The sequence below is a fragment of the Lichenostomus cassidix genome, chromosome 27 (assembly GCF_008360975.1).
Source record: "Lichenostomus cassidix isolate B80296 chromosome 27, HeHo_3.0, whole genome shotgun sequence".
NCBI lineage: Eukaryota > Metazoa > Chordata > Aves > Passeriformes > Meliphagidae > Lichenostomus > Lichenostomus cassidix.
Genome location: NC_139507.1, coordinates 5,890,093 through 5,905,701, shown reverse-complemented (window position 1 = coordinate 5,905,701; position 15,609 = coordinate 5,890,093). Strand labels below are relative to the sequence as shown.

The 15,609-nt window shown below is 49.9% G+C and overlaps 2 protein-coding genes across 2 annotated transcripts in view; one reads left to right on the top strand and one right to left on the bottom strand.

The window, feature by feature from the left end:
• Positions 1 to 7,614, top strand: part of MAP3K3 (mitogen-activated protein kinase kinase kinase 3) — a 31,790-nt gene extending 24,176 nt beyond the window's left edge. The window contains exons 15-17 of the mRNA XM_085039908.1: positions 453 to 582; positions 1,290 to 1,467; positions 3,666 to 7,614. Coding sequence (XP_084896034.1) covers positions 453 to 582; positions 1,290 to 1,467; positions 3,666 to 3,894 — 537 coding nt within the window. The 3' untranslated portion in view covers positions 3,895 to 7,614. The remainder of the gene's footprint in view (positions 1 to 452; positions 583 to 1,289; positions 1,468 to 3,665) is intronic.
• A 1,745-nt stretch (positions 7,615 to 9,359) lies between these two features.
• On the bottom strand, positions 9,360 to 12,251 carry LIMD2 (LIM domain containing 2). The gene is made up of 4 exons (XM_085039923.1): positions 12,117 to 12,251; positions 10,911 to 10,955; positions 10,357 to 10,496; positions 9,360 to 10,065 (listed from the first exon to the last, which is right to left on the bottom strand). Exons 1-4 carry the CDS (start codon positions 12,156 to 12,158, stop codon positions 9,906 to 9,908), a joined length of 387 nt encoding a protein of 128 aa, XP_084896049.1. The 5' UTR covers positions 12,159 to 12,251; the 3' UTR covers positions 9,360 to 9,905.
• Between the last annotated feature and the right edge of the window lie 3,358 nt (positions 12,252 to 15,609).

The following is a 15,609-nucleotide window of genomic DNA, read 5'->3' as shown; positions in this document are numbered from 1 at the left end:
ACATTCTCTTTATTATTAGTCAGTAAGGCCAGTTCTTTTCTTCAGTCTAAATTTGTTCTACCAAAGTACTTCAAAGGACTCAGGCCAACATGTAAATCATGGTAATTGAATTAGCAGAGGCATGGTACAGCAGGTGAGGCTTAAACTGAGCCTGCAAAATGGGGGTCTTTTCACCCAGATCAGTCTGCTGAACTATTTTATTGCTTGTCTTCACAACCAGTTGTACCAGCAGATAGAACCTCCTTTGCTATTTTTGTCCGTGCTGTTCTTAAAAAGGGCTTCTTAGGGCAGGATGCTCAGAGAAACTCCCAGAAAGGCTTTAGCAGAGGCCAGAGTTCATCACTGGGCCAGTTGGGTGTATAACACCCAGGGCTTGTGGGGAATTGAATGGACATTGCAAGATCTATGTTTTGTCACTTGTTTGCTGATTCCATCTGCTTGCTTTTTTGCAGGGGTCAGTGAAAGACCAGCTGAAAGCATACGGAGCCCTCACGGAAAATGTCACCCGGAAATACACTCGGCAGATCCTGGAGGGTGTCTCATACCTTCACAGCAACATGATTGTGCACAGGGACATTAAGGGTGAGATCAGTGGGCAAGGGGAAGAAGCTCTCCCCACACAAGTGCACTTGATTTGAAAGCAGAAGGATTTCACGTGGGGACCTATCAGATAATGGCAACAATGGGGTTCTTGATCTCACTGCAGCTTTGGAGGAAGAATTGGTTTTGGTGTCTAAACCTCAGTTTGTGTCTACATGAAAGCTGAGCTCTAAAGTTTCCTTTTTCCCTGGTGCTTCATGTTCAGGACCTCTGACCAAGTAAAGTGGAGATTGACTTGTTTATTGTAGGAGTTCAAAGTGGTTTAATTAGCTACATCTGTTACCCAGCTGACCAGAAAGCAATGCTTGCACTCACCAAAGCAGCATCCCAATAAAATCCTTTTCTACACAGCTCTGTTCTCTCTCAGCCCTTGGCCTGGGGGGCCCTGCTAGGCTGGCTGAGCTGTTTACAGGCGCTGTAACAATGCTGGTGCTGACTCAGCTCTCATTTCCCTCCCCCCTTCACTTCCTTGTGTTTTCCCTGAAGTTTTTCGCATTTACAGCCATTAGCAATTGGCTTGTCTACAGCCTGAATTAAAGAAATGATGTTTAGCAGGTCACCTGAGGCTTAAAGGGGAAAGAGCCATACCATGAGCATGGGTATTTGGGGTTGGATATCATCCTATAGGCTGCAGATCCAACAGCTGGATTGCATGAAAACAGCTGTCTTCATTTTTTGTTTCTGTCCAGGTGCCAATATCCTCCGTGACTCTGCTGGGAATGTGAAGCTTGGGGACTTTGGGGCCAGCAAACGGCTGCAGACAATCTGTATGTCTGGGACAGGCATCCGCTCCGTCACGGGCACTCCGTACTGGATGAGCCCCGAGGTGATCAGCGGCGAAGGCTACGGGAGGAAGGCAGATGTATGGTGAGCCTTCAACTCACTGTCCATAGATCACTTCACAGCTTTCCAGGAGCCAGATGAGACAGACACCTTCTGTCATCTGGATATCCAAATTCACATCTTGTCTGGATGAAAAGTTTGAGAATTGAAGTCACTGATTCGAACTCTAGACATGATCTTCTGCAAGCTGTGCTTTGCAGTGTTAGCACCCAACTCCTCATTTAGTTTTTCAGGAGTAGTTTTAGTTTTTCAGGAACAGTTTCCACTCATTCCTCCCTTGAACTGATAGCTCTTCTTTTGCTTTCTGGCTGATGTAATGTTTTCATCTTCTTATGCTCTCAGGCACTTGCTGGAATTCTTGGAGTGTCCTGTGTAGGGCCAGGAATTGGGATGATGATCCTTGTGGGTCCCTTCCAGCTTAAGATATTCTGTGATTCTATGATATCCCTTAGAAGAGCAACTGAAGGTTGTTTAGGGAGAGCCCATTCATTTAGTTATAAAATAAGAGTTATGCTTAAAACGTACTTGAAGTGAATTTTAGCTTTAAAGGAAAGATGCCCAAAGCTGGAATAACAGAAAAGATGCAGGTGAGATCAGAGATGATCTGCATGAATGGAAGCTGTAGCTGTGCTATTATTGGCATAGCCAAGCAACAGGCTCTATCAAAAGAGCAAAATGATCCTGTGCCAAAATGTTAATTTTGGAGGCCTTAAAAAGGTGAGATTATAAAACTTAAGTAAACGACAGGGACAAAAAGTCAGGTTTTGCCTCCACAGTAAAGCAGGGCCTGTTTCCTGTACAAGCAGCGAGTGGAAAAGCAGCTTAAATGTGTCTTGTCTGCAAACAGTTAAGTCCTGCAGACTCTCCCAGTTGGGATGCTTGGGGAGAGTGTGGAGCACGTGCCCTTCCCTCTGGGTTGGTGCAGTTGTGGATTTCCTCTTGGTGCTGACATTGGTCCATTCCCATCAAAGAGTCGCTGCCGTTGGCCAGGCTCCAGTTCCTACAATCCCAATCATTATTTCGGAGGGTCAGAATTTTCCAGTGCAGCTCTGGTCCCAGGGTGGATGTGTACAGTGCAGAGGCTCAGAAACGTAACAAATCCATCCACCTGGCTCTGTGCCACTGCTGCAGGCCCCTCTCCAGTTTTCTTTTTCCTAAATAGCAGAATATGTGAGCTATTTGTTATTGCTGGAGTGACTTGACATGAAAAACATTCCTGCTGTTTGCTGAATATCTTAAAGAAACCGGATCTGCTTAAACGGTATAAATCCGTCTAAACAATAATATATCCCTGCTTGCTTTTGAGCAACCCCCCAACACTTCAGCACACATGGTTTGCATTTTCTGTTCTCTCTTCTAGTAAGTCTGAAATGGCTGGAAAACTGTAAAATTTTCACGTCGGATTTTAAACCTTGCCGAGAAATCAGTTCTTGCGTATTCACTGCATTTAATTCCTCTCCTTCCTTGTCTTGGCAATTGATGCAAGTCTGCCTCTCAGCATGTCTTTTCCTTGCTTTTCACCTCAAAAGAAGGTTTAGTTTTTAGGTAGAGGAGGCGGTTTTGCCTTTTTAATGAAAAGATGTGATCAAAACACAGGACTGGATATTTAAAATTCACTAACAACTTAAGTTTTACTTAACTTGTGGCCTGGAGGAAGCAATTAGTCCTTTTTGAATTAACCCCAATCAGTGCAGTGCTATAGAAACCATCTTCCCTGGGAAGGTATTGGAGTCACATTGCCTCAGAAAGGTGGCTCAGCCCTGTCCCCAGAATCACGTCCTTGCCCTGAAGTAGCATGCAGAGCCCCATTAACTTTACAAGGAATTTTTCCTTAAGGTAATAATGCATCTGTCCCACTGGGATTTAACTTACTGCCTTCCCAGTTTGGAACTGCTACGACTTTAATTATGTCTTGACTGATGCTTGGTTTCTTGTGGAGATATTATTAGGTTGGCTTTTTTCTCAACGTGGGCATTTTGAGGCTGTGACTGAAAAGGCATTTTGCTGAAATTGCTTTGTGGGGTCAATGAGATCTGATTCACTGAACCTTGAGTGTTAAAAAGTCTGATTTCTACCTTGCAGCTCAGCAAGCTGAGCCTCTGAGCAGCCTGGTCTAGTGGAATGTGTACAGCCCGTGGCTGCACCTCGCTCTTGGCTCTCCCTGAGCACTGGGCATTATTGAGTGAATTCTCACGTGGTTCTTTTCCTGTCTGCTTTTCCAGGAGCCTCGGCTGCACTGTGGTGGAAATGCTGACAGAGAAGCCCCCCTGGGCAGAGTACGAAGCCATGGCAGCAATCTTCAAAATCGCCACCCAGCCCACCAACCCGCAGCTCCCCTCCCACATATCAGAACATTGCCGGGACTTCCTAAAGCAGATCTTTGTGGAAGCCAGGCACAGACCCTCTGCTGAAGAGCTGCTCAGACACCAGTTTGCACAGCTCCAGTACTGAATTACCTCCCTTGCTCGCAGCTCCTGCCGGGCTTTCCATGCCCTGTCTGGTCTGGTTGCAACTGCCCATTGTGGTGCTGCATCTTCAAAATGCCAACTCAGCTAGGCCTAGTCCTTTGGGGAAGTTCTGCCAAGGAACTTAGGCTCTGCTCTCGTGCCTGATTCCTTAGTTTGCTGGACTGATGTTCATCCCGCCAACAGCTGTCCAAGCAGAGCTGCATTTTACCCCAAGTGACCTGGATGTGACATTGCAGCTGGCTGCATGTTTTCTGCAGGAATGGGAATCTAACAAGTGTCTCACTGGTTGAACATAGGAGAAATCTGTATGCAGGTGGGAACTGGGAGAGCTCCACTCTTCAGCACAGCAGAAATATGCAGCAGCCTCCAGACCAGCTCTGTCTGTGGGTTTTGCCCTGCTGGGGCTCCAGAGGTGTCTCCAGTACCTGAATCCAGCAAAAAGCCATGTGTCATGGAGCATGCGCTCGCTGTAGTATGGTATATTTTTCTTCTTGAGTATTCAGCATCTGAAGGTGTTCAGAAAATATTGATTCAAAAGTATGTGAATAGTGTTATTTTATAATGAACCCGTGGATTTGGGGCTGGGGGTGAGGGAGGTCTTTTTAGCTAAATGTCAGGATAATCAGACAAGTTCCAGCAGAATGCAATCACTCCACAGCCTGAGGGAAGAGCTCTCCCACTAACATTGATAAATCTAGAGCTAATTTCCTAGGTTCCTTCTGCATCTGTCTCTTTGACTGGTAACTTTTTATCATCCTTTAAACCAAAGATAGTCCATCTGGTGCCCAGGAATTTACTTCAGCATTTCTTTGAGCACATGGCCTAATGGAAAATTGAGGGTTTCTTGGGGAGAATTACCTGGACATTTGTTGTGCACAGGAAGCTGGAATCAAGCTTAACCCTTTGCTGTGTGTTACTTGTTTTACAGGTGTGCAAGTGGTCATGTAAGAGTTCCATAAAAATGTTATGGCCTAACTTAAGCTTTTGTAGGAATCAAGTCAAACAGGGAACCGGAGAAAATATTTTAAATGGTAGCAAATACCTAAAATTACCTGGAGATCCCCATGCAGGTACCAGCAAAATGTATCCAAGTGATTGTACACTTGAAAGATACCACAAGTCTGAAAGCTGAGGTCCTGATGGCCTCAAATCCTCTGTGTGGTTTTGGCACTAATAATCTTTATTTCACTCATGAAAGACCAGCAGTTTTTACATGCTGGGGATTCATGGAGTGATTATAAGTTATCTCTGAGAAATGAAACTAAGAAAAGCAAATGTTAATTAACTGAAATACTGCTTTATGGGGCAACACTGAAGGTGTTCTGTTCTTGTATTGGAAACCACATTAAGGTTCCACACACCCGCACTCTTCTCCCCCATAAAAATTTGAAAATTGCTTCAGAATGCAGTAAAATTAAGTTTTTAAGTGAATGCTAATAGCAGGATAAGGCAACTTTTAATCAAACAAAGCTCCTTGAACACATGAAAAATACTGTGTTGAATTAAATGAGAGGAAAAAAGGACCCTAAAAGCCCCAACCAACCAAAATTCCTGAAAACCTTTAACAATATGAAGTGTTTTTTCTGTGCCAAACCTAGAGCAAAGTAACCAGTAAAAGCTGGTGTTGGTTTCCTTTCCGGGCTCCCTGCACTCCTTCAAGGATGTACTGTCCCAGTTGTGGGCACTTAGGGGATCCCTATCATGAAAGCCCTTGTTCCATAATTTATTTAATTCTAGTGAGAGCACTTCTGTTGATCTTTTCCCAACCTGGAACTTGACTCCAAATTGTCCAGACCCTTGGCCTGACTTTTGTCCTGCACTTCACTGTTGCTGTGAGGGAAAGAAAGGATGTGATTTAGGGAGCTTTTCCACACCACTTGGCTGGGAATGTGGGATCATCCGTGGAGTCTGGGTGACAGAAGTAGGAGGGTCAGCACTGCTGGGGAGCTCAGCTCTTCAAGCCTTGCAGCCTAAATATACCAAAGATTGGAGTCTTCATCCACTGCCTATCACCTGCAGGGATCAGGAGCACGATGACATGTGTGGGGGTTTCCCTCTATCCTTGGCTTGTCCTCACCAAATCCAGACCTTCTCCTGTGGTCTTTCCTTGCTGTGATCTGGGAGAGAACAGGGCATGAGGAAACGGCATAACTTGTGATGTGTCAAAGCAACTCAATCCTCAGGACTTGCTGTGGCTTTTACCTCACCCACATCACGGGAGGCAATTCCAGAGCAGAGCGAGAGCACCAAGGACTGATGGGCTCAGTTGTGTCCCCAGAGCTCCTGGCCCTTCCCTGTGCTGGATGTGCCTCCTCTGTGCAGAGCCTGCATTCAGTCTAACGGGAGTAACTAGCAGTTGTACAGCGACAGAGAACACAGGGTCAGCTCGGACTGGAGCGTCCAGCAGCTGTCCCAGCGCCACGCGTTCGGCACAGGAACAAGCCAAAGCATTACCTGTATGTTTGGAGATGCACTTTTATGAATGTAGTTTATATCGCTCTTTTTTAGCTCTTTTTACATCATGTAAACGGTGATGCCTCATACTTTTTTTTTTTTTTTTAATTTATATCGTAAAAGATCATATTTGGTGATTTTTATATATATCGACTGTTAAGGGGTGGGGGGAGGTGGGGAAATAAATTTGACGCCTTTATGAATTTAAAAAGGAAAAAAAGCAGCTGGTTTTGCAGAGAATTTGCTGATGGTTTATAACAAGTAGAGCCAAGCCAAAATGCCTTTTTGTTTCCTCACAGCCCTCTTGATTATGGAAAAGGAAGATCTGGATTCCTCAGTCCACTGCTCCAATGAATAACTTGGGGCTGACATTGATACCACAGGCTTTTAGCAGCCCTGGCAGCAAAAGAGTTTCAAGTGGACAGAAATGTAATTATACCTCAAAATTGAATTATATCTGGCCTCTTTATCCTGGCAGACATGGAAAAAAACTGGGAATAAACTCATTTAGGGGAGAGTGGAGCAGGAGTGCCAGGCTGACAATAAGCTAGTGTGTTCATTCCAAATGTCATGTTGGGTCTCCTGCTATTCTTTCCAGGGAGGGCGATACAGGGAATATCGAATATTGGGATCCCTGATGGAAGGTGCTGCAGAAGTGGAGAATATTCTGTTTGACAAAGAATTTCTTTGATATCAGAGTCCCATTATCCTGTAGCTGTTAAAACTAATGAGAAAAATGTCCAAGATTGCCTTTGGAGAGGAACTTGGGGGAATTTGGCTGTCCCTGAGGTAGTTAGGAAACAAAGTAGTGACATTTTGGTCTTGGTGTGACGATTCTGTGCATTCCAGGTTATTTGCTTGTTCTCCAGAAAATCCCATCTTTGCTCATTCTAGTGGCAGTTAGGTTGCATCAGTTTGGATGGTTGTTTTGGGTGTTTGGGTTTTTTTTTTTCTTAATTTGGAACAGTATTCCAAAGGCCACAAAGCTGCTCCAAAGAGTTGCCATTGCCACTAGTTACCCACATAGATTGACCAAGAGGGAAAAGGTAGATGTGCCAGGAGCAGTTCAGAAAGGAAGAAAAGGATTTTGTTAATACCATAAATGATGCAAAGCAGGGAGAAAGGGCTTTAACCTGGATTGTGCAGAAGACCTTGACCCAGTAGTCTCTATTTACCGACCGGGGGCTTGCAGTGCAAAGCCAGGCCAATGTATCATTTTATTTACAATAAAATTATCATTTATATGAAAGCCTGTTTGGGTGGTTGTCCTTTTAAAAAGCAAAAATACGGGGAAGGAAAGCCTCTGGATTTCAGAGAAGTGGAAGATACCATGACCTCCCTTTCCAGAAGTGGAGCCTCCTAGCAGAAGTGGAGGAATCTGGATGGTCTTGCATTGACCATACCAGTTATTTGGGGCAGGACAAGCTTTGCTGTCCCTCAGTAGGGCAAGAGATTGGGTAACCACATCTCCAGATACTTTCAGGAGATACTTTTCAGGCTTTATTTTTTTTCCAGCTTGCTGTGTTAGGAACAGACAGAAATAGTGTTGCTATAAAATTCATCTGTTCTCCTTGGTGAAAGGCTGATTTTTTCCTGTTCACGCAGCTTCTCTCTTTGGTGTCACTGTCATGTAATTGGTGTTTGGGTACCACTCTGTCCCTCGAGGAACAGCCCTGCCCACAACCAGCCTCCAATCACCTTTTCCCAGGATGTAGCTGCTGCCAGTTAAACACTGAAATATTTGTCAATGTAAAATGTGAACAGATCAGAACCGGGGGATGAAGGAAAGATATAACACCATTATTTTTCCGGTTTAATGTTCTCTTTCTAACTGAAAACTCAGCCTTTAATGTTCTCTTCCTAACTGAAAACTCAACTGGGAGTTTCACCCTTCCCTAGCCCAGAATCATCTGGTATTGTTGAAATGCTGTTTGTCCCGCTGTGCAGCAGCCTGGGAGCTGAGCGAATCGGGAAGTGAGGCCAGCAAGAGGCAGGAAGCGGAACTGAGGGCTCTGCTTTCATTTTCTGAGCCTTCTGAGGAAGGAAGGGGCCAGGGAAGGGAATCCAAGCCTGCAGCATCATGAGCCCCTCAGCAGGGCTGCTCAGGGGGGGCTTTTTTGTGGTGTAAATCTGCCACCTGCATGTTGGTGTGAGGGAAGGGTGGCAGTACCTGCAGGGTGGGGACAGTCAAAGCTCCTGGTGATGCTGGGAGTCCCCAGGCCATCCCTGCCCAGGAGCTCTATTAAAAGCCCTTCAGTAAAAAAGACAAATAACTTGTCCAACATCAGGGTCCTCAGGTCATGCAGCAGGTGCTGTCCCTGCAATCAGCTGTCACTGTGACCGTGAGCCATCTGCCCTGTGGAGCTGCTGTGGGTGCACAGCCTGAGCCCCAGAAGGACTGTGCTGAGCAGGGGGAGTACCACAGACCCCTGGGTTAATAGCACATCTCTCTCTGGGCCATCTCTTCCTCCTCTGGACTACCCCTCCCCATCCTTCTCCCTCTTCCATCCTTATCTCCTGTATCCATGGCTGTCTGGGTTCTCCCAGACAGGACGTGCTTGGCAGAGATGATGGCATCAGTCAGGGATGGAACAGAACAGCTCTTGCTGTTGATACCCCAGGCTGTTGCTCTGTGTGGGGGCTCTGAACAGCCCTGTAGAATTTGAAATATGTGGGGCTCCTGAGCAGTTTGTACAATGTGTGTGTGAAGTGAAGAGGTAAATAATCATTAAAACCAGACTCACCTCTGCCCAGAGTTCATGGCTTGCATGAGCCCTCTGAGCACCCTCCAAAGAGGGCTGGGCTGCTTCTTTCCCTTCCCTCCCTTCCCTTCCCTTCCCTCCCAGGCTCACTCATAATATTACACACAAATCCAGGAATAAGTCCTTGATCCTGCATGGACAGAGGCTCTTGCCACAGTAACTGGGCAGTTAAGAGGCAGACCTGACCCCCTTCCCACCTCCCCAGGCCCCTTGGAACACAGGACAAGACAGGGAAGGCTCGGAAACCTTGTATTACAAAAATAAAGGAGCACATGTGTCACGCGTGAAGCTCAGCGAGGCTCCAGCGCAGAACGTACCAGTCGAAGGCAAATATAAAAAAGAGACACTGTTAAACAGTGGCAGGGCAACATCCTTAAGGCTGAACCATCCCAGCTGAACTGAGCTGATGTAAACCAAGGACCCTCCTCATCCAGAGTCCCAGCATCCAGCAGCTGCTGGGAGCTGGTTAAGCCCCCAGCTCATCTCCTTTTCCATGGTGATAGGCTTGAAATGGATCAACAGGGCTGGGGCTCCTGTGTGGGTTAAGTGCTTCTGCTCTGATCTCACTGCAGAGAGAGGGCTTCAGGTCTGGGGGCTGCACCGTGGTCACCTCTGCCCTGTCCTTATGGCCTGCAAGACCCTTCTGAGTATCCTCTAAAGGGGGGTGAGCTGCTCCATGCCCTCCCCTCCCACAGGTCCTGTGTTACATCAGCTCAGTTAGCACCTGGCTCAGCTCCTCCGGCTCTGCTGGGCTCCAGGGAAGGTGGGCTGGCCCTGCTCATGCCGACTTGGTCCCACTCTCCACCTCCTTGTGCACCCACAGCTCCTTGTGCTGCTTGCGCCCAAAGCCTTCGTCATAGTTGCCTTTACTCTTGAAGAGCTGCTGGAAGTGGGGCTTGCAGTAGAATTCCCCGTGGAGTGCAGCATAGCTGCCCAGGCTGGGGAGGGAGGGAGGGCAGGGTTAGCTGGGCACAGAGACTTTGCTGCAGCCTGGGGGAAGTGTGGGGGGCTTGGGGACACTGGGACAGGGGAGGAGGGAACATGCAGGACATGCAGGACCCTCAGACAGGGCTGACAGCTCCCTCCCACCAGCAGAGACTTGGGCCCGGGTGTGCAGATAAATCTTTGTTTTGCTGTGATGGAGGGGGTGGGTGCACCTTTTGGGAAGCTCTCAGCAGAGCTGCAGTGACACCACCACGTGTCCCACCATGGCCTCCAGCCCGGCTCACCTGAGCTTGGTGTGGCAGTGCTTGCAGCAGAAGCAGGAATTGTGGAAGACGAATTTATCGGCCACCAGCCGCTCCATGGGATACACGGTTTTCTGGCAGGCAGTGCACATCTCCTTCACCTGCGCCTTCAGGCTGAAGGACTGGCAAAGGGCAGAGCAAAGGGAGACAGAGGATGAGGAAGGAGTTTGAGACACCCTGGATCCCTCCACTGCCTCTTCCCTACTATCCACTCCCTGGAGCATCGGGGAGCAGGAAGCCCCATCTCCCTCACCCTCCCTGGGCCACTCCACTGATGCTGAGCTGGACTGGAGCTTTGGCCCTTGGGCTTTTGGTCCTTCCACCCTCACCAATAATCATGATGCCCTGGCACAGGTTGCCCAGAGAGGCAACCTGCCTTGAAGTGTCCAAGGCCAGGTTGGACAGGGCTTGGAGCAACCTGGGATAGTGGAATGTGTCCCTGCCTGTGGCAAGGAGTGTCACCGCATGAGCTATAAGGTCCCTTCCAACTCAGGCCATTCTAGGATGATTCTGTGATGTGGTAAAACCATAGGTACCTTGGAGCGCTGCACTGTGCTTCCTCCTGGGCTGTTCTTGGCCTCCTAAAAAGGGAAGGGAAATCCAAATGAGAGCTTGGCACAAGCCCCTGACAGCACCCCTCTGTGACAGGTGACAGTGACTGTAAACCATCACCTGTGGCTCATGCAGTTACACACAGCAGCTCTGCTCCAAGATGCTGCTCCTGCTCCTTCCAGCCTCCGGGCTGGACTGGGATAGTTAGCTATCTCCTCTCTCTGGAGACTCTGGCAATGCTGCAGAGGGTCTCTGCCCAAGCTCAGAGCAGGGGGTGCTCCTGGCTCTCCCGCTGCCTGCCCAGCACTGCCCCCAGGCTGATCCCCACCCCCTGTTCCTCCTGCCTTGTCCTTCCTCATCGTTTCTCCTTTGTATTTTTGGAAACAGTTTGTCTAAGAGACGCACAGGAAGCTCTCCCCTCGACGAGCTGCCTCCTCAGACGTTTCCCAGCTGCTCTCACTGACTGAGGTCAGGGACGTGATTTTCCTCTCCCTCCCACGAGGCTGGAAGCAGCAGCCAAAGTCAACAGTGGGACATGGGCAGTGAGGAGGCTCCGGCTGTGTAAAACCAGTTGCATCCCTTGGCACTGGTGGAACAACCGCAGGTGCTCTCCTGGGGTTAGGATTTAATATGCTGTTTCCAGGCTCAGCTGACCAGAGCTAAGGAAAACACTGCCTCTCTGGAGCTGGGATACATCCGTTCCCAAGGCTACAGTAATCCACGGCTGCTCGTCACTTCTCGGCAGCCTCCTGGCTCTGATCAGGCACACTATCTATTCCATATCTGATATATCTTCCCTTGGGGAAGGGCCGTATCCTGTCCCAGCAGGAGATGTTCTTGAGCCTTTATGTTTTTCCATCTCCAATCACTCCAGTCCTAAGCAGCTCGAAAGCTCTCAATTGTGCTCACGGAAAGCCATGGAAACACAAACAAACAGCAACTCGAGACAGAGCAGGGTGAGAGCTCTGCATGGACCAGAGCCTGAGGCTGGCGTTCAGTGTGCTCAGCAAACAGCACCTTCTGCTGGAACATTCCTGTCCCCAGTTCTGCTGTTAGAGCAGCAGTGACTGTGCCTTTGATCACCCTAAAATATCAGGTCAGGAGCACAGCTTCTGTATACAACCCTCCCTCCCTCCCTGCGACCCCAAACCCGGCTGAAATCCCCATACAAACCACAGGATGCCACATACATGAGTTGGGGGTGGGCTGGCAGCTCCTGTGGCCTGGAACATGGTTCCTTTCCCTTCTCCGTCTGTTTGATCCTGAGCTTGAAGCCTGTGGGTCGATGTTCCCTGGGGAGGTGTCTCACAGACCTCTTGCAACACCTGGAAAGGAAATGGAGTGGGGTTGGTTTCACCACCCAAACCCAGCAGCTCTGCAGGAGCTGCTGTGTGCTCAAAGCTTCCTCCGTGGGGTCACATCAGCCTCTCTGCTCGAGGGGCTTCCTGAGGGAGCCCAGAGATGGAGGCACACAAAAGGAGATGCAGACCTTTAATACTGTAATAGCAGCTGGAGAATTTGGGGCTCTGAGCACCTGGAAGGTGTCCCTGCCTATGGCAAGGGGTGGAACTGGATGAGCTTTAAAGTCTCTTCCAGTATGGGTTTCTGTGATCTGGGGCTCTGAGGTCAGTGGCTCCAGTCCTCTAATCTTATACAAAGATACTGGGCTGGGATGGGAGAAAGCTGCTGGAAGCGCAAGCAGAAGGTGATGTGATGATTTCCACCCCAAACCCACCCGTGGAAGCACCTGCCAGGCAACAGCCTGACAGCCAGGCTGACCCCAAACCAAGGGAGCAAAACCAGCACCCCATGTGCCACTAATGCAGCCTCTGAAGGACTGGTGCTGCTGGAGGAAGGACTGTGATTTTAGTCTAATTTTAGCCCAGAAAAATCTCACTGATCACAGCTCAGCAGAGCGAGTGATGGGGATTTTGTCTTCTTGCAGAGCCCACTCGCCTTCAGGCTGAGCCCCGTAAGCTGTGGCCCCATGTGATGTGCTGAGTGCCTGGGAGGACAAGGCTGACAGGGCTTGGACCAGCACAGGAAAAAAACACCAGCACTGCAAATCACCCTTTTTGGTAAAAAAAGAGCTAAAAAGGCACTGACAGCTCCTCAGGGGGTTTTCCCCACCACACTTTACCTTCAAAACACCCATGAAAGATGAGCTCTGGTTTGCATAGCAAAACAGAGCTGTGGGATTAAGTGAATGATCCTGAGGTGGAGCAGAGCAGTGAAAAGAAGGGTGAAGGGGTGGCTCTGCACTGATGGGGACCAGCTGAGGGCTGGAAAACCAGCACCCCCCTCTGCCTGGGGCTGCATTGCTGTCCTACTGAACCCCCTTGGCCTCATTTGATCACACCAAAAACCTTCCTGCTGCCCAAGGACTGGGCAGACCCTGAGAAAGCCCCAGGGCAGAGACATGTCAGGATGAAGGGCTTGCAGCAGGGGCATCTCCTCAATGCCCATCTCACAGGAACACTGGCAAACATATCCTGGGTTTTGGGGACTCTTTGGCTGACAAACCCCCAGCAGCTGACACCAGGATTGTGTTACACCCAGCAAAGCACCCAGAATTCGTGGCTGTTTTCAGAATGGAAAGACCTTATCCCCAGGTCCTGGGCACTGGTGGGTGAGCTGGGCTGCCCCTCACAGCCCTGGGGCTGCACAGCCCTGTTTGAAAACGTTTCACAGCCTCAGCTGAGACCCAGCTCTGTTCTACCAGAATCATTTCCCGTCTCGCTGCGGTTTGGTTGTTATTTCCTGCTCTCCGAGCTCGCTCACAGGCAGCTGCTGTCGAAACCAGCATCTGCTGGGGGCCAGGGCCCAATCCCACAGCCTCTCCCTGTCCCCCTTCCCTGGGACAGGACCTTCTCTTGGTGTCACTGGGGTCTGTCAGGTCTTACAGCCCAGCACAGACCCAGCAAGGAACCTGAGTGAGCCAGCAAACCTGGCATCCCCACCCCACACACACCTCTAACACAGATGCACAAGCCTCCCCCTTTTTGCCTGCTTTTCACTTTCACCCCAGCCTTTGTTACAAATATTTGTCCTCACCCAGCTTCCCTTCCCTCGCAGCTCATCTCCTCCACCCCAGCCATCTTCTTTTCCTCGGTTTTTCCAGACCCTCCATCACCCCCCTTTCCCTGCCCCATAACCTGGATTAGATAAAGGTGTCCCAGCCCATGGCAGGGGGTTGGAATGAGATGATCTTTAAGGTCCCTTCAACCCAGACCATTCAGGGGTTCTCTGATTAGTACATGATTCCTTCCACCTGACATTTGTTTCTTTGCTTCTCATGCTGCCAAACCCCTTTCCCTTCAATTCCACCCCATGGCATGGTTTTCCATCCAGCCCCTTGCTGTCCCCATTCCTCTGCCCTCCATGCACGTACCCTCTCACAGTCCTGTGCTCTCCCAGTTGCTGTTCCAAGCCAGAGCCCCTCGGTGCAGCTGCCCTTCAGGCACAGCAGCAGCAGTTGCTAAACCTCCTTCCTGCTGAAGGGCAGGAGGCAAGAGCAGAAATCTCAAAGGGGAAGGGTGTGCTGAGGCGATAAGGGAACCAGAACAAGTGAGAAACTGCAGGAGAGTTTCTCAGAGGCTCTCAGCTGCTGTCATGGCTCTTCCCAGGAGCACAGGTTGGGATTGGAGCCCAAGGCAGCCAACATCAGCCCCATGAGCAGTGACAGGCAGTGCCTAAGGACATGCTGCCACACTGATGTCGCAAAGCCTTCACAAGGGCTTGAGCAGCCCTCGGGGCTCTCTGGCTTTGAGGGGTGCGATGGGCACCTGTGACAAAGCCAGAAAGCCAAGGCCATCTCCCCACAGTCCTCCCTCCCTTCATCCTGCCCCTCGTAGTGACAAATGGCTCCAAGCAGAGAGGAGCTGAGGGGAGGAAGGCAATGCTGCTCAGTCACAGGTTTCCCCTAACAGGCTCCCTTGTCCCCTCTCACATTCCTGCCCAACCCTGGGGCAGATGGAGGGAGAGGGAACACCTGGGGTGGCCCCTCAAGGCAATTTCTGATCCCAACCTTCCTCCAAAGGATCACATTTCCCCCGCAGCCAGGAGGGGCACAGGGAGTCTTTCCCCCTTCCCCTCTCCAGAGGGGCCACCTGGGCTGCCCCAGTGCTGATCCAGCCTGTTCCCAGCCCAGCTCTGGCTGAGGGGCTCCCCAGAGCTGCTGGGTTTCCGGCACAGGGAAGAAGGAGAGGAGAGTGACTGGAGGGTGAGAGGCCCCTCTCTGCCATATGGTTCCCATTAGCAGCCCTGGGAAGGTTTGTTTACTGCAGGGATCACTGCTCCATTGCAGGAGGCTTTCCCAAAGGCAAAGCACGGCGTGGGGGATCCAGGCCCCCTTCCTCTGCCATTTTCGGAGGACATGGAGTGTCCCCAGAGCACAGCAAGGCACAGGCAGGGCAGATACCTCAGAGAGGCTGTCAGGCCTTTCCCCCAGGAAATCATGGACTGAGCTGATGGCTGTGGAGATGGATGTCCCCAAGATCATGTGCAGGATCAGTGAAACCCACACAGGACAGTGCTGACCCTCCAGTTCCATGGCCATCACCCCCCTCAGCTGGCCCGTGTGGGAAGGAGGTGAACAGGAGCTGGAAGTGCCTGTCTCTGGAGCCTGGGAATCACCCAGCTCCCAAGATCCAGTTTCTGCAGCCTTGGGATCTCACAGTTGAC

Bases quoted from the DNA above. Each gene is read 5' to 3' on its own strand.
- LIMD2 (XM_085039923.1), bottom strand. From the start codon at position 12,158: ATGTTCCAGGCCACAGGAGCTGCCAGCCCACCCCCAACTCAT. The intron at 10,956-12,116 runs GTATGTGGCATC...TTCCCTTTTTAG, and splicing joins CCAGCCCACCCCCAACTCAT to GAGGCCAAGAACAGCCCAGG. The intron at 10,066-10,356 runs GTGAGCCGGGCT...CTCCCTCCCCAG, and splicing joins CACTGCCACACCAAGCTCAG to CCTGGGCAGCTATGCTGCAC.